This window comes from Pyxicephalus adspersus, chromosome 5, assembly GCF_032062135.1.
Source record: "Pyxicephalus adspersus chromosome 5, UCB_Pads_2.0, whole genome shotgun sequence".
Classification (NCBI taxonomy): domain Eukaryota; kingdom Metazoa; phylum Chordata; class Amphibia; order Anura; family Pyxicephalidae; genus Pyxicephalus; species Pyxicephalus adspersus.
In genome coordinates, this window is record NC_092862.1 from 102960227 (window position 1) to 102983295 (window position 23069).

The 23069-nt window shown below is 37.4% G+C and overlaps 1 protein-coding gene across 1 annotated transcript in view; it reads left to right on the forward strand.

Annotated features, from left to right (window-relative positions):
* Positions 1–23069, forward strand: part of CPNE4 (copine 4) — a 214579-nt gene that overhangs the window by 123918 nt on the left and 67592 nt on the right. Inside the window, exons 3-7 of the mRNA XM_072412320.1 lie at positions 4192–4371; positions 4895–4966; positions 16338–16412; positions 17890–17973; positions 20176–20265. Coding sequence (XP_072268421.1) covers positions 4192–4371; positions 4895–4966; positions 16338–16412; positions 17890–17973; positions 20176–20265 — 501 coding nt within the window. The remainder of the gene's footprint in view (positions 1–4191; positions 4372–4894; positions 4967–16337; positions 16413–17889; positions 17974–20175; positions 20266–23069) is intronic.

Below are 23069 nucleotides of genomic sequence, written 5' to 3' on the forward strand. Positions count from 1 at the left end.
AGCTGTCCAGAGCTTAGAACACTCTAGGGACTCTTTAAAAGAGATTGGTAGATCCAAGCACAGCCTACTGAATTTCATCATGTTTGTATACATGTGCTGGCTTTATCTGACAAACTTATTAAGCTGGTTTTAATGTAATATAGATGTGTGATTGCACAGAAAAGTGCTTTTCAAGCTGACATGTTTTTTCTTAGTTGTAAATTGAATATGGAAAAGATAGACCCCTTATTAGGATTCTGTTATCTGTGGCCCAACTAGGGAGATGCTTTAGAGGAAAATATTCAGTAAATTCTTGGTGAGATAATTGGAAACTTTTTGGTTCACTTAGATCATATTGGTGCATGTTAACAGTCAAATCTTGAAGTGTTAGGGCAATTAAGGGTATTCTATCTAGTTTATTGATTGACTAGTCCAGAGTCATACTATTCAAGCAAACGTAGAAGTTACAGATGGTCATTATACATAACAAATGTACTGGGACAGATTCTTCCTGTCTATGGGTAATCTATTTATAAAATATTTTTAGACTGCAAATAAAACAAAGTATTTAAAACCTGTTTGGACATTTTGAGTCTCTTAAACAAAAATTCATGATGATGTGGCCTGGTCATGGCAATTTGAGCATGCATTCCTGAATATTTTCTGCTGCTTTCTTGCCAAACTCATCTGTTGGGAACACATGTGGTCAACTTCAGCAATTATAGTTTTGTTCCCTCTTGAGTTAGAATTGCTGGGTATAGGCTGTGACAATATGGTGTTGCAGTAGTGGAGGCTCACATAGTGCAAATCAGTTTCCCCAAGTAGACGTTCACTTGTGTCTATTATTATGATGCAGGGAACATTGCAATACACTAGCCTTTCCGATTTCTTCTTTCTCTCACTTCACTTCTCCCTATTTACTCCATAGTTAATACTGAACAATACAACTTACATTAAATTAATAAAATTGGTATTGAAAAGAGAAAACATTAAAATGTGTTATTCAGGATTGGAATATTTGAGAAGACTGCAGTCAGTTTTGGTTAATGTGCTCTCTGAATACACATTCTTCTATTTATGATCAAGCTTAGGGTCTAAGCGATAATGGGAGTATGGCACATTATTCTGCTCCTCTGGAATATTTCTTTCTATGTGTTTTATGCCTCGCAATACAGCATTATTATTTTGCCGTCTTAAAATAAAAATGTTCTCAAATAATAGTATTTGAAAGAAGGGGAAAATATTTCAAATATGTTGCTTATGAATGGTAGGCATGAAGGACTGCAGTCTGAATAGATTATACCCATCCTGTGTGTCCATGTATCCCTTATTTTCAAGTTATCTGTATTGAATTTATTGGTTCAGTAGATATTAAAAATCTTGCACATTGTTTTTGGTTCCCTGGAATATTTTTTGCTACTAAATATGTTGTCCAATTTGTTGTTAATGTTATTTCCCTTCGTTTTATTAAGAATGTTAAAAACAAATCCAAACAAATCTCTACCTGTATGAAATCCTTCTGGCCGGTATACATAGGATTTAAAAGGCTTCCATGAAACTAGCATTTTCAAAAGCAGGGGTCAGCAATGATAGCGGCCATTGTTCTCTCTTGGTAGATTTCCTTTAAACAAATTTCTTTGTTAAGAAGGTCTCTAATTATATTACTTTTTTTTATTTCCCCAGTTTACATCATCATCCAATAATGTTTTCTTGAAAAGGTTTGTCCCTGAGTAAAAGGCTGGAACAGTAATTCATTTTATGCCCGTGTCTTCTATCTCTAATATCAGTCATTACATTCTTTTCCTGTCCCAGTAAGACTGTATGCTCTGTTATTGATTGAGGTCAGTAGCTATTCTATAAAAGGTAGGAGATGCAGTGTTCTATCATACAGAACAGATCTCTTGCCTGAATAAGCTGTACAGCATTGGCCTATATCTTATAATCGCCCAAAGTGTAAGTGAAAAAGCATTATCTCAAAGTTCACATATGTACTTTAAGATTGTGCTGATTACCGTGCTGATAAAATGTTATAACATATTGAGTCTGGTAATCTGTGTTGGACATGCTATGCAATTTTCTTTGAACAAATCCCTGTGTGTTAAATAATGGTGACCATGGGTATCAGATTAAAATAGTACGTTCCTAGTGATGGTGGCACATTTGTTTCATACTTGCGGTGATTGAACTGCTTTTATTACAGAAGTGTACACATGCTTCCTGGGGAATAATGTTTGGTTAGGGCACATTCTGTGCGGTAGCTGAAAATACTGAAGCCTTTACAATGTCTTTTGTTTCTGTAAGTTGCTCATTACCTTGCTGAGTTTGGTCATGAAAACCCTACATACACCAGTAACATGCATGTAACCCAAAGTAATGTTATGGTTGGGGTTTAATGAAGTCTTACACAGTATCCACTTATTATGAAAAGGAAAAAGTTCACATCTGTGTTCCTTCAATGGGTAACACCATTCTGGACATTAGAAGTTACGCTCAAAAATGCCATCCAAAATTGAAATCTTTATTCATGAATAACTGCAAGTAACTCCAGTGGCTGAATATCTTTCTCTATCCCCTTTTCTATGAAATTCTACCTTTCTTGCTGTCAGGAAAAGAAGGAAGTCTGTCCATCAGGAAACAACCCACATGTCTTTGTACAGCTGGGAAGGATTAGAACTGTTCAAACTGGCTCTACATCTGTTAGATCAATACACCAGTTAGGGTATTAGTGTAAACTTGAATATTGAGAAAATTAGGCTTTCTTTTCTAAAAAGGGGACAGCAGAACTTCAACACCTGAAGAACTGAATGCATGCAAAAAATTCAATGTTTCAAGCATTAAGTTCTGTGATTTTTGCTGTCTAATGCCTTCCCGAGAACAAAACCTTTGATTGTGCATTAAGCACTTGGAACTGTTTGTGGTTTTCAAAGAATATTACCAAAGTCATCAAAATCAATCTAAGTATGGTAAACTTCACCTGAATTTACACACTTGTGAAGCTGTCCATACCCAGCATGCAAATATGGTTTTGTTAATCTTTGTAAAGGGTCATCCAAATGATGTGAATGCCTATCAATAGGCTAGTGGGTATGTAAAATGGAAAGGGGAAAAGATTGAAAGACAGTTTCCCTAGATGCAAACATGCTGGGACTTGTATAGCACAACAGGGTAGTTTCTTTTACTCACAGGAACCTTGATGGAGGTCTAAATCATTCACTAAAACAATTTCTGGTGGGGAAAAATTTTCTGCTATCAAAACACATCTGGAAGACTCTCCACTATGTATCAGTCAATGTCAGATTTACAGCTTTATTAATAGACCCTGTACGTGATGATATGAGTATCCATTCTGGTTGGTTTTTGGGACAAAGATAAGTTAGGCAGACCAAAAGAAAAGCTATTGCCGATTTATTAAGTTTACTAGACTTATTACCATATTGCTGTCCTTTCAGTTCCTACTGAACTGAATAACTGAAACATATAACAATTTATTAAAACTTTTCTTGGATTGGTTTTTATTTCAATACAAAGGAAACAGGATTGTAAAAAAAGTTTTTTTTGGTTTAATCGGTCAATTTTTTGCATATACAGTCTGCCCCGGGTTTGTCATTGGCCTACATGCTTTGAGCTTGAAAGTGACCCTCTTCTTTATCTTTAAAATATGGGTGATATGACTGCTAAATATGAACTATTTAGCTTTAAAACAACTAAACACTGAACCAGCCTTTCCCAAAAACTCCTAGACGTTCCATGTCTGGACACTGCTATCCTGGCACAGCTAGGAGATTGTGGAGCCAGTATGTTTCAGCCTACACATCAAGGATACCTCTGCTGTTCCTGTATTAGAAGTCACATCACATCTGTAGCCATTGTGATTTTTTGGGGGGAAAGAGTTAAGAGCTCTGTTGCTGACTTTTGCCAAAAAGTCAAAATGTGTAATGTATGAACAACACTGCTTTGTCCGCTAAGGCTGCACTTTTTTTTTTTAGGAAAACATTTGAAACTATTTATAGGTTGGCTTATGAAAGCATTTACAAAGTCAGAAAAAAAGACAGAAGTCTCTATCTGCACTAAACCATGACAAACCTATTGGTCATAATATGTATAATAAGCCTTATTAGATTACTGACAGAACTCAAATTCTTCTTTGTATTGATACCAGTATTATTAAATGTTGGTCTGCATTCTGATTTTTTTTTCTTATTCTCATTTCAGGTAGACAGAACTGAGATAATTAGAACATGCATCAATCCTATTTTTTCAAAAGTTTTCACAGTCGACTTTTATTTTGAAGAAGTTCAACGCCTACGCTTTGAAGTTCATGACATAAGCAGTAATCACAATGGCCTGAAAGATGCCGACTTCTTGGGTGGTATGGAGTGCACTCTGGGGCAAGTAAGAAACAAACTTTATTTGGATTAATTTAAGTACCCTAAAAAAACTATCAACTTAACTGTATTTGTTCTTTGGATGAAAGAAGAATTGAATGATTTTCTTTGATTTTTTCCATTTAAAGTTACGTTTTAAGTAAATAAATTTTTAGTATTTGCCTATTATTTGTAAGCTTCCACCTAAGCTCTGCCTTGTGACTGTCTGTAGGCTTGTGGTAAGGACAGAAATAGCAAGCCCATTTGGATGCAGGCCATGTCATAAATGGACTATGTATTTTGTAAAGAGCTGAAGAATTTGTTGACTCTACATCCCTTCCATTTTTGTAATTGTTTAAAATGCGTCATTCCAATCCTTACCTCCATAACGTTACAGATAACCTTTGTGTTGGAGTACTGAGCATTGACGAAAATGATATTTTTCCTGTTATGACAAATCTATTGAAGACAAAATGATTTATTTTGAAATGATGAGTACATGCTTCTTTTACATGAGTAATCTGTTCTTATTTTGCTCTGTGTCTGTGCAGATTGTATCACAAAGGAAGCTGTCAAAATCGTTGCTGAAGCATGGAAACACAGCAGGGAAATCATCTATAACGGTATGACTTCTGGAGAATTTCACACCTTTTCATTGACTGAACCTATTTATAACATCTATTCTATAGTACGTCTGATCCTCTTGCTTTCATTGGCCTTCGCTGGTGCCTACAAATAACTTTCCGGGTTTCATTTATATTTTTATGTTTTCATATACATCATAAAGTTGAACAGTGTACTTGCTACCCACTTGTGAAAGCAGCATCTCAAAAAATGTACAGCACCAAATGAACTGCTAATGTTTTTTTTGTGACTTTAATAAAGTCAGACAGCTGAAATTGAGAGGCCACTCGAGGATGCCAAAAAGATTTGACACAACAAGCTAGAAGAGTATGCCAGGTAATCCAGGGATATGTTTAAAAAAGTACATCCGCAGTAGGCAGAACAAGTTCAGGTGTCAGGCTAAGGTTAACAATGGTAGCAAGTGAATTGGATGATCAAGTTGCTTAATGACAAGGTGGAAACAACCTGGTTTAAAAATGAAGGGAAGCAACAAGTCAAGCTGTGCAGAAAAGCCAATAACAAGTTGTATCACAATGTTATCTTGAAGCAGAAGAACATAGGTAGAAGAGGAAAATTAGTAAGCAGGGCTACATGGACAATGATAGTCTTGTACAGAATGCACCAGTGTTTGGTGCCTACTGTGTGGACTGATTCAAATAAACATAGGTACACAAATTTCAAATTTCTAGAAAATTCAGTATAATTGTTTCACATGAAAAATAATCCTCTCATTGGGGGGAAAAGGATTAGAATGCAGATCCCTGGACAGGAGACCTTTTTTGATTCTGATAGTAGTTTGAGTCATAAAGCAATTCTTCATAGAAAGAACAATGACCAGATGATCTGGTTCACAAACTGCAGAATAGAGCGTCAGCTTTGGTGTTTTTAGGAACGATGAATGTAGTAATTTGTGAAAGAGTAACAAGTCTAGTGTGTTTTAATTTGTTTAGCTGTTTGACTGTTTACAAAGGTTATGAATATGGGAGATTTTTGAGGATTTTACTGACATGCTAATTAATAATTGGAAGAACAAGAGTACCCCTATCAAGAAACTGGAATCACACACACAGGCTGAGGTCGCTTATAAATTAGGGGCTAGCTAGAGTCTCTCAAACTTTACAGTTTAACACCATTTTGTCAACAGCTCATGAATAATTTATTGCTTAATGCATTGAGTGCAATATGAGTGTATCCAACCAAGAGTAAAGCTATGCCATCCAGCTCTGATATATATACTTAATTTAAATTGATATATTGAGGGACCTGTGTGGTTGCACAGGGTACCATTGAAATCAGCTAACCAGTGGCTCTTAAAATACGTGCCTTAATTGCTGAGCTGTTAGCGAAGTGGCCACTTCTACACACGTACTTGATTGTAACCAGGGAAGGGCTGGTAGAACAGCTTAACATTAGTGCTAAAAATGACAGTGGGGAGGTAGGGGAACATGGGCAGTAGTAAGTGGAGGAGTTTAATGTTAGTGGTCACCAGGTGAACCTATTACCCCTTTTCCTCCTCCATGTTTCCAGAGGTAAAAAAAACTAAATATGCTTTTATACGGGGCCTTCAGTATTAAAGATACAAATGTTGTTTTTTTTCTGTGTATACTGTGCTAAAATAAAGTGTGTAGCAGAGTGGATAAAATCTGGGCACCAAAGTCACCAGATGTTGAGAAACCCAAGGTCGGTGCTTAGTATGCGTTTGGTATTCATAGACTCATACCTCCCTATGTATGAGACAATTATTATACAATCTAGCCAGTTTTAGGCACTTCACTATTTCAACTGTTTCTCTATCTTATACATGCAAAATACATAAAAAAGCTTAGCCTTATCTAAACAGCAGCTCTTCTTGGAAATCCGTGGAGGCATTTATCCTCCTCTGGCTGTCTATTTAATACTCTGGCTCCAAGCTGGAAGCTTGTGCTGGATAGGCAGCAATGCTGATCTCTTCCCAGATTTTTTAGTCAAAAGGCCCTGCTATTCAGCAGATAACCAGGAAATGTAGAGATTTTTGGAAACATACAAACCCTGTCTGAATATGTGTCTGTATTAGCGCAATCAGAAAAATATATAATAATTAAATATTTATTATTTCAGAAAGGTGTGCAGAGCATGCATACAAAACTTACAAAAAGGTTACAATAAACATACAGACAGTGCATACAAAATTTCTAATATGAAAAGGATATCAAACTTCAGAAAGATTACCTTAGTATTCATTTGACTGAGCTTGGAGAAAAAAAGAATGCATTAATGGTCAGTTTTTGAATTTTATTTATTAGATATATACTGTTTGGGATCAAAGATGTGACGAGCAGTTTGTTGCATGCTTCTAATTTCCACAGGCATTTTAACCTTTAGACATTCTTTTATATGATTTTAGGGCAGGTTTACATTATTTGTAATTTTTCTCAAACAACCAGTCTTTTGAAAATGTATTTTATGCCATATAATCCTTCTAAGAAAACATAATAAACATAAACCTAACCATAATAATTACATAAAATACATATATGAATATGAAAATAAACACATAACAGTCTACAATATGATAACCCAATATTCAATGTACTTCCTTGGGCAAAACCAACACCCAATTACCACCACCAATGTGATCGAAAATTGGACGAAACCTTACCATTTTTATTACCACTCCTCTACAGAAAGGTTCTTAGGTCTTGAATGGGAACTCTATCATCAGTCAATTGACTCAGGCAGTTGTTCAATAAACTATTTAGACTTGATATCTTGAAATAGGTAATTGATGATATATAAAGAATAAACCTAATTTCTTTTCTCTAGAAAATACTATTTTAAATTACATTAAAAAGCCCTTTCTAGCTAAAACTCAACAGGGGGTCACTGTAGTTACTATGTTGGGGAGATATGGGAGATATGAGCTTTTCAAATCCCAGATCTAAAGTATGGGAGATATGAATTATTCAAATCCTTGTAACTGGGATCTTCGATCATGATATCATGGTAAAGAAATGCATATTATTACTAGAGGACATTTGGTCTATTAGAGTAATTTGAGCAAGCTTTGGCTTATTAGTCCCTTTCAGGTGTGCATCTTTATTATGCACATTTTCTTTATTTAAATGATTGTTTATAAAAAGTGATCTGCATTATATTATGAAAATTAAATGAAATTTAAATGTAATATATGATATGCTAGAAAGCATTACTACCAGTAGCACATCAGCAATTGGATATCCTCTCGCCACCAGTAAACATCTGACTATTCTCAATACACAGTGACAAGATTATTCTCTGGACAGGGGATTCTCTGCTCTGTCAGCTTTCTAGCTCACTTTGTTTTCTAGCATGTTCCTTGTCAACATATTTACATTCAGAACAAGCATGCAGGTTTTACTCTATCCAATACAGGAGACTACAAAAGGCTAATACAATGTCAGATATTTGAAACACTTACTGCAGTTAAAAAAACATTTAATGATTTGTTGATTAATGCTTAAGCTAAATTATTTGTGTCTTTTATGTATGAGTTAAGCTTTCTATTTCAACTCTTTGTCTTCAGTCTTAAATAAAATATTAAATCAGTATAGTTACCCCCAATCAGAAAGGCTCTAACCAAAAAAGGAAATAAAGTGAATATCCTGACTGATAGAGGTGTGTTTATCACAAAATTGGTTGGCTGTACTTACCTACTTGTTTGTAGGTATATTAGTAAGGTATTATATTACTGTTTTACTGGTATGTATTTGAACTATTTATTTAGCTGTTGCCCCAAAGTTCCACTTTAACTGTGAAAAATAGATTTAAGTGCAGTAAAAAGGAGTCCCTCTCAATCTGTGCAGGTTGTACACCGCAAATGTAGGTCAGATAGTAGATTTTCTGATAGTGGGAGGGCACTTTAATGTGACATCCCCGACACAGGACAGTCTAACCACTTTCACATCCTCCCCTTCTGCGCAAGTGATGCAACACTCCAGGACCTTCAGGCAGCTAATTAGACACCACCAGCTCCTATGATAACTGGAGAATACACCACCCTACAGGGAAACAATGTTCCTTTTAATCTTCCCCACACCACACTCACACATGCATTGACTAACCTCTTTTTAACCTTCCCTTGCTATGAAATAGTGTGTCCTCTGAAATCCTCCCCATCACCTGGCCAGATCATGCCCCGATTCTCACACTTACCTCTTCTTTACTAAAGCGCTGGTGCCTCTCTCCTGCGCATGTGGGGATTCTGACCCCGGGAGTGCCTGCTCTTCCAAGTTTTATCAGTTTCGCCCATACCTTGAGCTAACCAGGAAATAGCCTCTTAATCATCCTTGGCTATTTAGCTAGCTCAGACACAGCACTCAGCATTCGTGCAATGTGTCTCCACTAGTGGCAAGCCCCCTAGCTCTGCTGAGCATTTTCTGTACACCTGTTAGCTAATTCAGTTCTTCCCCTGTCCAGCTCCCTTGTTGTCCAGTCTGTTGTTTTGCAGCCAATTTCCTTGGGCCATTCAAGTGTTCCACTCTGTCTGTGGTCTTCCCTGTGTCAACTGTGCCTCCTGTTGCTTCCAGTGTCTCCTGTGTTTGCATTTACCCCTTGTGTCACCGGTGTCTATTTCCAGGATTCCTGGTATTTTACCCCTGGCTTGTGACCTGACCTCTCTTGCTTGCTGACTGTCTCAACCCTTGCCTTCCTTGACAATTCTTCCGCTTAGTGATTTGGTACCGTGTATCATCCTGCCCACCCTGGTGTGCCCAAGGACCGCAACCTGGCAGTAACCAGCAGCGCAATATCCTCACCACTAGAGGCTCTTTGGAAGACCTAGTTACTGCTTTGACTCTGCGCCCTGGCCCTGGTTCTGTCTTTGACTCAGCGCCCCCCATGGTCCTGTCTCCCCAAGCGTTACACCGATCACATTAGACATTCTCTTTTCTCGTACAACTGTCAGAGTTTGTCATTGGAGTATGAATGACTTTCTTCTCAAACATGAGGGTACCAAATCAGCTATAACTTCTGGTATACAACAAATTATTTAAACAACAACAAGTGATCAGTAGCACACGTTTCCATACTTTGGGAGGCCCATAGGACGATACTCAGAGGGCATGTAAAGTACTGAGTTCCTATCTTAAACAAGACTCTAACCTACAACGTACCCTCACTGTGCAAGCCTTACGCACTGCGGAGAAAAAACTGGCTCCCAAGCCGTCGATGGGCCTCCTGCGAAAGATGACTTCCCTCCCCTCTAAACTACGGGCTCTGGAGCTGAGGCAAAGCAGCTGGATGATGCATCGTACCTGTCAAATATATTACCAAAAGGGGGATAAGGCGGACACGCACTGTAGGACACACAAACCAATTCGTCACCTCTAGCCATTAAGGATGAGAGGGGAATAGTGAGGTATGATCTTTCTCATATAGTCTCCCGGTTGGAAACGTACTATACCCAACTTTACCAAATGGTTCATCATACTCAAAGCTCCCTTGGAGCACCCTTACAGACAAATATGGACTCATATTTAGTAGGCATCGATCTGCCCCAGCTCAAAAAGGAACACCTTGAGCAGTTAAAAGCCCTATTACAGAGGAAGTAATTTCAAAAATCATTAATCAGCTGCCCTCTAATAAGGTTCCCAGTCCAGACGGTTTACCATACCTCTGTTAATAAACCTTTTTTTACCTGATCTTCTGCTGCATCTTCTAGATCTGTTTAATGATTTCATGAAGGGTAAGCTGATCCCTCCCTCAATGTTAAGCTCTCACATCACAGTGGTACCAAAGCTGGACCCAAAGGATTGTCAAACTACAGACCCATAGCACTATTGAATTCTGACCAAAAAAATTTCACAAAGCTTCTAGCGAATGGATTGTCTAAATTTCTTCCTTCACTCATACATGGGGTCCAGTTGGGTTTTATTCTATTTCCACACGCAAGGGACAATAAAAGTGACAATTAAAGTTGATATCCTCAATAAACTTTAAACTCCATGATTGGTTATCAGCTTGGATGCAAAAAGGCCTTTGACTGCCTTAGCTGGCCAATCATGTTCTCCACTCTCCATAATCTGGGTTTTTCAGGGCCTTTCTTCAGGGCAGCCTCAAATTGCCACATGCCTCATCCACAATGTTCCCCATAAAAAATGGAATGTGACAGGGTTGCCGCCTATTGCCCCTACATTTTGCCCAGTGCCCTAGCAGCTAATATTAGGGCCAACCCCAATATTCAGGGTGTACCAAAAATGGGGGAAATCCTATAAAGTATCATGTCCTCCTAACTCTGTGCAGCCAACCACTACCTTCCACAATTTTACAGAGAGGTTTCAAGATATAAAGTAAACTCAATGAAAACGGAAGCATTACCTGTACATATATCCCCCTCGCAGGTCTCTTTATTGTAGGACATGTACCCTTTTATGTGGAGAGAACACTCTATTTGCTACCTAGGGGTTCAAATCACATACAACCAACAATACTCACACAACTTCCCACCAATGTTTCAGGAACTCCAGAGCCTCCTGGGCAGATGGAAGAACCACTCCTTATTGCTACTAAGGCAGTTAGCATCAGTGAAAATGATGCTTCTCCCCAAACTGCTTTACCTATTTGAGGCTCTTCCAGTCAGATTACCAGCGGAAGCCATAATACAGATGGATTTTCTAAATTTTATCTGGGTATATAAACGTCACAGGCTAAACACATTTTATGTACCCTGAGTGAACTTGGAGGACTAGGAGCCCCAGATTTGCACAAATATTACATAGTGGCTCACCTGCAGTATGTACCGACATGGGCACCACTTACACTGCACAGTGCTCGTAGAGAACTGGAGGAAAATTGGATAGCCCCCATACACTCCAATGTTATGCTCTGGAGCTCATCTCTGTTACTTGTGGACAATGATCTTCTCTCACCCATGTTGTTTTATGAGGAACATGTGGAAAACTTATCTCCAGCCTCAGTGCTGACATCCATCATTCACATCCCACTAATACCTCTGTGATTGGTACCATGGCCTTCTCAGACCATGCCTTGATTTCACTTACTGTTTCTTCTGACACCCCTTCTCCGAAGAGTGGCTTCTGGCGCCTCAACAAGTCGCTTTTGACTTCTGAGGGTTTCAGGCCTAAACTAGAAAATGAGATACAAACCTTTTTTTTTGCCTGTAATGAAGCCACTGTTTCCAATCCTCTATCTGTATGGGAAGCACCTAAATGCTATGTCCATATGCTGCTTATACAGCAGGGTCCCAGACTTAAAAGAGACCCAGGTAGCGCAAACGCCTCAAGACCTACATGCCCTATAAATATTTCATAAGCGCAGACACTCCCCAGATACAGAAGCTCAATTAATGGTTTTACATGAGAAAATCAATACAATTTGCTGTTCCAAGATGAAATCCCAGCTTGAAAAGTGCAGAGCCTTCTTCTATGAATATAATAATAAATGTGGAAAGGCTTTGGCACGTGCAGTAAGGGCTAAGAGGGTTCACACCTTTATACCATGTATAAACTCGAGTGCAGGTGTCAGACCTTTGTTCAAAAGATATAGCGGACTCTTTCAAGGACTTTTATTCGAATTTGTACAATTCGAGGAAGAGCCAAGATGGGTCCTCCTCAGCCTATGACTACATTTATGCAGGAGTACCTAAGTTCCTCGGGCATTTCTAAAGTGCCTGAAGAAATTTTATCTATTCTAGACGCCCCTATTAGTTCAGCTGAGTTACAGTCAGCTCTCACCAGTGCACCTACAGAAAAGGGGCCTGGCTGGACGGGTTTACCTTGGCATATTACAAATGATTTCTCCCCCAGCTCACACAACCGTTTTTGACCACCTTCAACGCCCTTTTATCAGACTGCCCCCTCCCGGAGGACTCTGCCAGAGCTCACATTACAGTCGTACTAAAGCCTTAAAAGGACTCTATGTCCTGTGCGAACTATCGGCCAATATCGCTACTGAACTGTGATGTCAAGGTTTTTCCAGCATATTGGCACACAGACTAACGCCCATAATTCAAGGGCTTATTCACTCGGATCAAAGTGGGTTTCTCCCCCACAGAGAGGCAAGAGATATTACTATTCTCACCGTTAACTTGATTCACCATGTCAAAGCAAAAAAATTCCTTCCTTGATTTTTTTGGCCGACGCAGAGAAGGCATTTGATTGCCTGAACTGGGCATATATGCAGCAAGTCCTCACTCATATAGGCATCCCGAGCCAGGTTCAGACATTGTATCGGAACCCCACTGCCTCTATTAGAGTTAATGGCCCTAATTCATCAAGCAGAATCGGATGATCGCTCGCGCATTCGTATTCGCGATCCGAAATTGTACGCCGTCGCGCTATTCAGCAACTGAAAAAGCTCTGGTCGCGCGTACTTTCGCGCTTCCAGCGAGCGCGGATTTTATTGATGAATCAGGGCCAATGTGTCATGGTACACAAAACAGAGCATAAAGTAGCCCCCTATACGGATGATCTTTTTTATATAACTTCACTGCAAATAACTATCCCCAATCTTCTCAAATAGTTACGTATATATGCCCAATTTTCTGACTATAAGGTGAATCTGCAAAAATCAGAGGTGTTAGATGTCAGTTTGCCTCCAGGACTCAGAAAAGCTTTGTCTCTTTTTTGTTTAAGTGGGCACAGGGTATTTAGGTACTAATATCCCAGCTTCTATCAATAGGTTGATAGAGCTAATTTGTCTGCCGCTCCATAACGTTATTAGAAGAGACCGGCAACAAGCCTTTTCATGGTTCGGATGCTGCTATATTCTAAAGATGAACATTATGCCCCGCCTCCTCTATTTGGTGCAGACCCTGCCGATACATATCCCCCCTCATCTGTTACATAGGTTTGAGTCTAAGTTCCTATGATTTGTATGGAACACCGATACTCCCAGACTTAACAAATTTCTCCTTCGGCTCCCGAAAGACAAGGGTGGGATGGCTCTCCCTGACCTGGTGCTTTATCACAGGGCTGTCCATCTGGGTTGGCTGGTAGATTGGTGCAGACATGCACATTTTAAAGGCTGAGTGAGGTTGGTCTTTAAGCAGTGGATTAAAAAGGGAATTTTTCAGGCAGTGCATTTTCCCAATTGGAATACAATAGAGCAGATCCAAGGGGACAATTCTCTTCCTTGTTTAGATGCCTGTAAGAAGTTACAACTTCAACAAATTCCTCCTTGCCACCTGTGCATGCTTTTCACCGACCCCTCACCCCTTTGGATAACCTACAGTATGTGGAGACCCTTTGAGAGGTGTGCTATCATATGCAATTGACTGCAAATGAAACTTCCACACCCGTTTCTTTCCAAATGGCAGAGGGATCTCAATATCAAGTTCATGAGAGAACAGGCAGAACCTATTTTATAATATGTGCACAAGGCTTCCATCAGTATTCCCTATCTAGAGACAAACTTTACACTGCTCACTAGGTGGTACAGGACCCTAGATGTATTGGCCAAAATGTACCCCAATACGAGCTCAGTGTGTTGGAGATGCGGTAATAACACTGGTACATTAGTACACATTTTCTGGAGCTGCCCTGCTCTGCACCTTTTTGGACAGGTGTTGCTGATATAATTCAAAAACTGACAGATGTCTCCATAGTAGACAAGCCAGAGCTTGCTCTGCTTCATGTGTCTGCACTGTCAAGGAAGCGGTATAAGCGTTCTTTATTGTGTCACCTACTGAACGTGTATTCCACCCCTGTTGAACCAGAGTGAATGACATACAATTTATGGAGGAGTTGATGAAATAGAGGGATCAGCCATCAAGCAGACCAATGCAAACATGGTTTTACTGGAATGATTTTAAGAATTCGGCTGACTATGTAATGGTTTTCTGAATTCTGTTGGCACAATTTTTGTATGTGTCCATTTTGTTGGTTGCTTATAAAAATAAAAAAAGAAGAGACATGAGATGTAAAGAAATTGGGTTTTAATTGGTGACTGAAAAGCCCAGTAAAATGTTCCAAATAAATAGATATAATTTATATAAATGAATGTGGCACCATATTACTATAGTTCTTTCAACATAAAATATTGATATTGTTTTACATTGGTAATAACAGCCACCACAGACAACCTTTACAAAAAATAGAGCCTTGACTGTCCATTTCTTTAACAGTTGTGCTTAATGTCAATTGAGTTTATTCCAGAGAACTTGAAGAATACCTAGCTTGATGCATAGTACTTGACGCTCACAGCACAAAAGCCATCTGTCCATCCAGCTTTCAGCACATGACAGCTTCTCCTTTACATTCACAAATTATTTGGTATTGATAGATGACAAGCAAGCATTGTTCAGAACATATATACTGGTCAGTGAGCAAAGAATGGCTGTTGTACTAAGATAATTCATGACATGAAGGATAGTCCCAGTTGGATGGGTGCAGTTGGGAAATATTTTGTGCACACGACTGAGGCTGTGCTGAAATGTGAACAGTTTGAGAAAGCAACAAGTTGCTTTTAGCCATGCAGTTACTTTTCCTTCTCTGGAGGAACTTGTTAAGCACCCTTTAAAGTACAGTTAAGACTCTTGCACGACAGTTTCAACAATTATCAATTTATTTTTATGTGATTCACAAGCCTCATAAAATAAAAACTATTTATCATGGATTGCAAAGCATGTAATGAATTGACACTTGTTGTGATTTATAGGGGTATTAGGGATTGACTGAAAAGTTTAGTGACCATATCAATAAACACATCTGCAGGTCAATGATAGGGTTTGCGGCAGACCTTATGAATCATATTATTCACTTTAATCTAACAAAGGAGTACATTATACAATAATGGCATTAACAGACGCAGACTGACAATGCAAGACTAAGAGACACTAAAAGACAGACTGTGATTAACAGACAGAGACTAAAAATGTCAAGGGAAACATATTTAAAGACTGTGAATGATGAATCCAGAGTGACAGATTTTGATATACAGATAAAATAAATTAATCTATGATGTCTGTCAAGATACTCAAAATAGTGATGATTACCTTTGTAACATTAGTGTTGTAGAGAAATTAATCTTCAAAAGTCTCAAAAGAATCTTTAAAATATCAGCTTTAACTTTTTTTTTTTTTTATCTTGGGAGCTTGCCAGCCTTCCAATTTAAACACACATCAGGTGTTTTAGAATCCTATTCACACTGTGGTGCATGCATTTTTAATTGCACTGCAATGCAGTTTTATGATTTGCATATTTTCTTATAATAATGTTTTTACTGTGCGCTGGGTAATAATGCAGGTCTTTGCTTATGTGACCTCACACCTAACCTGGATAACTCTTGTCTGTACCAAAGAGGTAATCATTTGAAAAAGCCATTAACTGATACTCACTTTTCAGCTACAAAGCTTACAGTAATAAACTAAATTAAACTTGTTCATGTTTGTTACAGGTGATTGCTGAAGAATTATCTGGAAATGATGACTATGTTGAACTTTCCTTCAGTGCCCGGAAATTAGATGACAAGGTAAAATGTTTTCTGATTTTAATATGTTATACAATCTGTAATTAAGTGCCAGGAAAATTTCTTCAAGCTCTGCTGACTAACTTGATGTGAGACAATATTCATAGTCGGGCATTGGTTTTATTTCAATTATATATCAGAATATATATGTCAATATATATATATATATTTAGTATACTATATACACAATATATAAATATATATAAACACTAAAAACAAACCTGCTTTGTTCATGCAGGAAAAAGCAATAGGTTTGCTTTAACCCTGTTAAAACTGGAGGTAATTGATGCCATGATGCCCGTACTAGGTGACTTAGCTAAAACTCTGCGACTAAGATTTTTTTTTTATGCACAGTACAAATGAAAGAAAAACCTTTATTTATTATAGAATTTTAATAATAAACCAATGCACACTTTGGCCCTTATGATGATGTGCCATCTGTTTTGCCATCTTCAAGTTAAAGAATAAATTTGTCAGTAAAGCTTCCAGCTTGCGTGTTATAAGTAAACCATAGCTGACTTTGTGATCACATAATCAGAAACCATTCCAATTAGTTCAAGATTGTTAGTAAGAACCTGATCTGTCAGTGACCATATTTTATTTCTCTAGCTGAGCCATCAGTAAAATGAGACCCCTATAAGCAGACATTTGTTTTCCGTTTGCAAAGTTTTAATTATGTCTGGTCTGTTATATTCATAAATGGTAACAGAACCTTTGAAATATTTGCCTTTTTATAAGAAAATCCTGCTTCACACTACATCTGCCCACATTTCCTAACAGCTTTTTGTAGCTATACATTCATAAATGTTATGTATGGCCCATTGGTGATCTCAGGGCTGTATTTGAGGCACTCTATCAAAAGTGTGTTGACCATCACTGCCACAGATAATAGATTGCAATCATCATTAGAGAAGAAAATTAACTGCAAAAATCGTACATTGTCATATCTAATGTCAGTAGTATAGACATTGTACTATAAAACATAGCTTAGGTCTAAACCGGTGCAAAGTAATGGTGGTAATAGACAAAAGTGTCCACTGCCATAATTTATGCTTTCAGTATTTTCTGAATATTATTCATATTATCTGAATGTCTCAAAATTTGTAATGTCTATGTCATGTCACGAGGATGGTAAATTACCATTCAAATCAAGAGTTTATAACTATGCTCTTCCCTTTATTCAGTAATGTTAGCAGATCATTATATGATTAAATGATAAAAAGGTAAATGTATCTTTTGTATGCCTAAAATGAATGTTCATGGCAACCCAGACATTGTTAAGGTATCACAATTTTAAATCTAGAAATCAAACCCTCCAAGCAGAATGAAAGTGAATAAAACTATATATTTTAAGAAGGATGGCTGTATAATAAACCTGACAAAGACTACATCTACCACTTTTATCAATCCTGACACAAAAGAAGCAAAGAGACTAAATGGAATCTGCCAGTCTTATAAATTAAATACCATTGCATTTCAGGACTTTTTCAGCAAATCTGACCCATTCTTGGAAGCATTCAGAATGAACGATGACGGTACACAGCAGCTGGTTCACAGGACTGAGGTAAAAGCCCACAATATATTGTACATCTGGGAAGCATACATATTCCATGAATCTGTACTTGTCAATATTTTATAACCATTTTTAACAAATATTTTCTTTCTGTTCTGTTTTTTTTTATCATTTTGAATGTCAGAAACATAAGGAATTATAAACTAATTTGTTCTCTTACAACATTTACATAACTTGGCATTTGTTTGTAACTTCCCAAATGCACAAAGTTTTATGAGCGATTTGATTCCTGAAACAAAGCTGATACCCAGTTGGTGCTTTAATATTGACACCCCCACATCAGTAGTTTATTTCACAAAAGATTTACTCATGTGGTGCTTTTATTACTTAGTGGTATTGGTTTATTTTATAAATATATGCATATTTTTCAGCTCATTAAAGACATAAATCAGAATTTCTCACACACACATTATTCTATAAATGTTATTGTTATTTACCTGTGTCAAGATTAGAGCAGGAAAGGGTCCATATGTGGGTAAAAAAGTAATGATTTATGAGATGCGTTTATGGTATACGTTTTAAGAAAACTATCAAGAGGTATATATTCATTTCAGTGTTCTCCCCAGCCTCTTTTAGCCGGGTGCACCACCCAGCACTTCTCAGTACCCACCCGGCTGTTTTTGGGTGGTTACTGAAAAGGTGGGACACAATACAAGGGCCACTACCCACCTACAGCTTCTTTCCACACTGATTAAAAAGATTTCTGGGGAGAATACTGCATTTTATTTTAAATTCTGCCATAATGTAGCACAGAGTGGAAGGGCAGGGAAGGAGTAAAAGAAAGTAAAAGAAGATTAGATGTTTAGCTTCTTGCAGGTATAGTACTTAAGATATACTTTAAACTAGGTAAAGGTGGGATTTATACTTTGGTGATTCCAAGGACTCTATGGGACAACATTCCAGAGAATTTTGCCAAAGTACATTTGCAGGAATTGAGATCCTCCATAGGCATTTGTATTGCGTAAATAGAAAAGAAAACTTGACCCCCCTCCCATAGCTCTCTCCCATTTCTGTTTTGTACTCCTTTCTTTTTTCACATCAAAGCAAATAATTTATACATCAATTAGACACACAGCAGTCTTCTGACTATGAAATAAATATTGTTGAAAAGAAACTTCATTTTCAACCATACAGATTGTACAGAATTCTCAGAACTGTTATCAGTATGTAAATGCTGTGAAGTTGCAGCTCATAGCTCTATTACAATTTATAGTCTACCTGGAATATCTGTTACTGTGAGAACTTGCTAATTATTTTTTCAGTGCTAATTTATATTTTCTGCATTTATCATATTTGTTAAAAAATGCTTCTTGGTTCAGGTCCAAGCCAATGTTTTTGGTTCTGAATTGAGTTTGGACGGGTTAAAAAATTTTGAATTTGATTTGTATTCACTTTCTGTTCTGTCAAATAACTGTCATCTGTAGAGAAAAAAACAGGGGATCTTTCCAATGATGATGCATACAACGAAAACTGTAAAGAGGTTCTTATATTTGTTCACTGTACTAAAACTCTATTGATACTATTTTTTTCACCTAAAACATTAAACATAAGTACCAACTATATTTCTTCTGATAGACAGGAATAGATAATTTATGAAAGATCTGCAGACACATACATTATTAAAATTACCTCTTTACACAAAGCATTTACTTGTTTCCTCTGTCTTATATTATATATATTAATATATTTAATATTAAGTGTATCAATACTCTTTTTTGAGATGAGTGTTTCATACAATATTAAAAAAATAAAAATGCAACACTTTTTTGCCTGTCCCAAGTATTTTGAATTATGGTAAGTTTGGTCCTGCTTATGTTGCACCAGGTCTCCATCCAGGGCCTAAAATATACCTAAAATAATTACTGTGGTTTCGTTAATAATAACGTAATGTTGTTTGATCACTCCCAATTAAAAGTAATAAATACCCTTGGCTGTGTGAAAAGGTTTGCTACACATGGAGGTAATAACCCCTTGCTGTTCTACTATTTAGAATATATTCATAATTCAATGTTTTGATAAATAGAAAAAAACAATGTATTGTAAATATGTACACGTTATTTACATTTACCACATGGTCCATCAGTAGTTTTTGTTGTATTGATCAATATATAATCAATACATTTTTTTATTGCTCATAACCATTAAAACTATCTTGAAACAAAATCTACCATATCTCTCATTATTTTATTTCAGGTTGTCATGAATAATTTGAATCCAGTCTGGAAAACCTTTAAAGTTTCAGTAAACTCCCTGTGCAGCGGTGATCATGATCGGAAGCTAAAGGTATGACAAAATACATTCTGGTCTGCATATGTATTATTTTTTTCTGTAACGTGAATCTGTGTATAACTTTAAATTCCCCTTCCGCCCTGCAGCACATTTCTGCTTTTTTCAGAAACCCAAGTACTTTGTTCTGCTCAGGTGGAAAATGCTGTAAGCTACAGGTTGACAGTGTCCATAGTGGCCAAAGGTTTATTGCCTAGTCATGTAACAGCCCTGATTGGGCTCACATAACAGAGACACGTGTTTCTCCAAACCAAGATGTAAGTAACAATGATGTGGGTTTATTCTTTGGCTCCATAATTGAGCAGTCCTGAGTAGGAAAAGGTAGGACATTTCGGAGCGTAGACGCCGTGCCATGAATGTGGCAAGGAACTAGGGAGACAGACAGACATAAGAAGGAGGAGAGAAGTAAGATGAGAAGGGGAACACAAATCTAGAAGAGGGAGGGAAAGGGATTTTAGAGACAATTGCTGCCTGAAGCAAGTAAGTCATGGCAATACAGCCGTTCACAATCTAGCCAGTGTCTCTGGCAAAAGACCAGGGTGGTGGAATACAATCCATGGCTTACAGATTGCAAGAGTCAGTGTTTCAAGTGCAACACATTCACAGTTAAAGATAGAACAGATAAATAAACCAGATTAATAAGTGTAGCAGTACAGAGAAGAGATTATTGATACAAAATGAGTTATATGGGTGAAAAGTGCCGGATGGTTGAACAAGAGTACAGGCAGAGGCACAGAAAGTGTGTGTGTGTTGAGAGTGGTTGGTGGATAATTATACAATGCAATCAGCAGATGTCAGATCAGTCTGAAACCAATGCATTGGTGCTTACATACTGCCCTGCTCTCCTAGAAAGTTGGGGCAATATCCCATTTTGCTTCCACCCTTTATTTCGGTAATGTGTATATCATAGTACAGAATATCTGACTACTTTTTATGAAGTTTTTACGCACCTATTTAAGTATTACCTACATTAGGAAAAATTAAGTGTGGATTCATACTTTTTACAGTATGAGTGTACTTTTAAAATGTCAAAAATCCAAATATAGAGACGTGATATTTGTAATGTTGAGCAGCACTTCAGAGTCTGATGGGGCGTTGCAGAATGTGAAGAAAGGAAATTATAAGAAGGAAATGCAGCTGTGCTGATTAGAGTGCGTTGACATATATATTTTCAATGTAATCTTTTCAAGCCATTAAAAGCATTCAGGAAGGTTTTTGAATGGCTAGATTTCATTTGCTGTTGTTCTGCTGTCATGTTTGCACTAGTATATATCATACAAGCAGTTATTTTAAGAGAATTCAGAATAAGTCTTTATTGCCGATTATCTAATAGGCCAACTTTATACTCATTGAAGCTTACAGGCTAAAATGTACTTTTTCAGTCCTTCTTTTATTTTATTTGGCCATCTCCTTAAATCAGTTTATGAAATTATGTTTTCAACTGCAAAAAACACTGATAGAAAATATCACTATTCAATACCTATTCTAGAGTTTAGAAAAGGGGCTCAATGATTCCTTCCCTAAATATGTACCAAGATAAAGAATGGGAGCACCAGGGATATAAATAATGACTGTAAACATGGCTACAACTAAAAAATTGATTATGTGATATAAAAGACAAGTAACAACAGTGCTGTTTAAAAATTTTGGGACCATTGGGCAGGCTATACTTGTGCAACACTTGTTCACACTTAAAAAAATTAGGACAATGGCAAGTAGATGACCAATAAAGCTCAGCCAGGGCTAAATGTATAATTTATGCTCACCTTAATCAACTGTTTTGTGTTGCCCTACCCAACTGGCTGGTCTTAGCAGTTCAGTTCTAGGTTTACAGGCCCAAAATAAAAGAGCATAAGGTATTAGTCGACTGTACAGCGACATTAACCATTAGGACCCAGTCATTTGCACTGGCAAGTAGGGTTTTTTTTTCTAGTATGACTTATCATGCCCAAGAGCATGTTCTTGTAAGCAAAATGATGTGTGGGTAGATGTGTGCCACCTCCTGGTATCCCTGAATTCCTAAACCACAACCTAAAGAGAAAATATATCCTGTGGGTAATCAGTGCATATTGTAAGTAACTTTTTTGTGTTAAATTGTATTTTTTGTTAAAAAAGAATATTTTTGTAAATATACACTCTCGAGGACAATAAAGAAAAACAAGGAGGTAATGCAAGTAAGAAACAAACATACAAAAACCATAACATGAAAACGTGGGTATTTGTGAGGTATTAAACATGATCAACATTACTAGTCAGCAAATGGAAACCTTAAAATCTAGTACTCACAGTAGGGAACAACAAATAGGTATAGGAGAAATTGAGGGAGAGATGAGTATATATAATCCGGCTCGTCAACTATCATATGGAGTCTTTAAACCCGAATATTTGAGAAATAAACATTGCATTTCCATGTTTGTTCGAATATTTCTAGGGGTATCATTTAGCAAAGCTGTGAGATATTCCATTAATCAGACTTCTTGGATACGTTTGTAAAGGCCATCCATGGAGGGAGGGTTGACCCACATTTAGCTGAATCAAAGAGTGTGAGCTGCGACTAGAATATGGGAGATCAGTTTATAAGTGGGTTTTTGGATACATCAGTAATTGGTAGACCCAAAAAGTGGTTTAGGAGGGTCCAATGTTGTCTGCTAATGTGTAACTGCTTGGATTAGATGGTTTACCCGATTCTAAAAGTCTTGGCTGACTATTACCAAAAGATATGCTTCAGAGTTTCCTCAGGAGCATTACATCGCCAACAGATTGGATTCATTAAGAGACTTTGTTGCAGATTCCTATCTTTC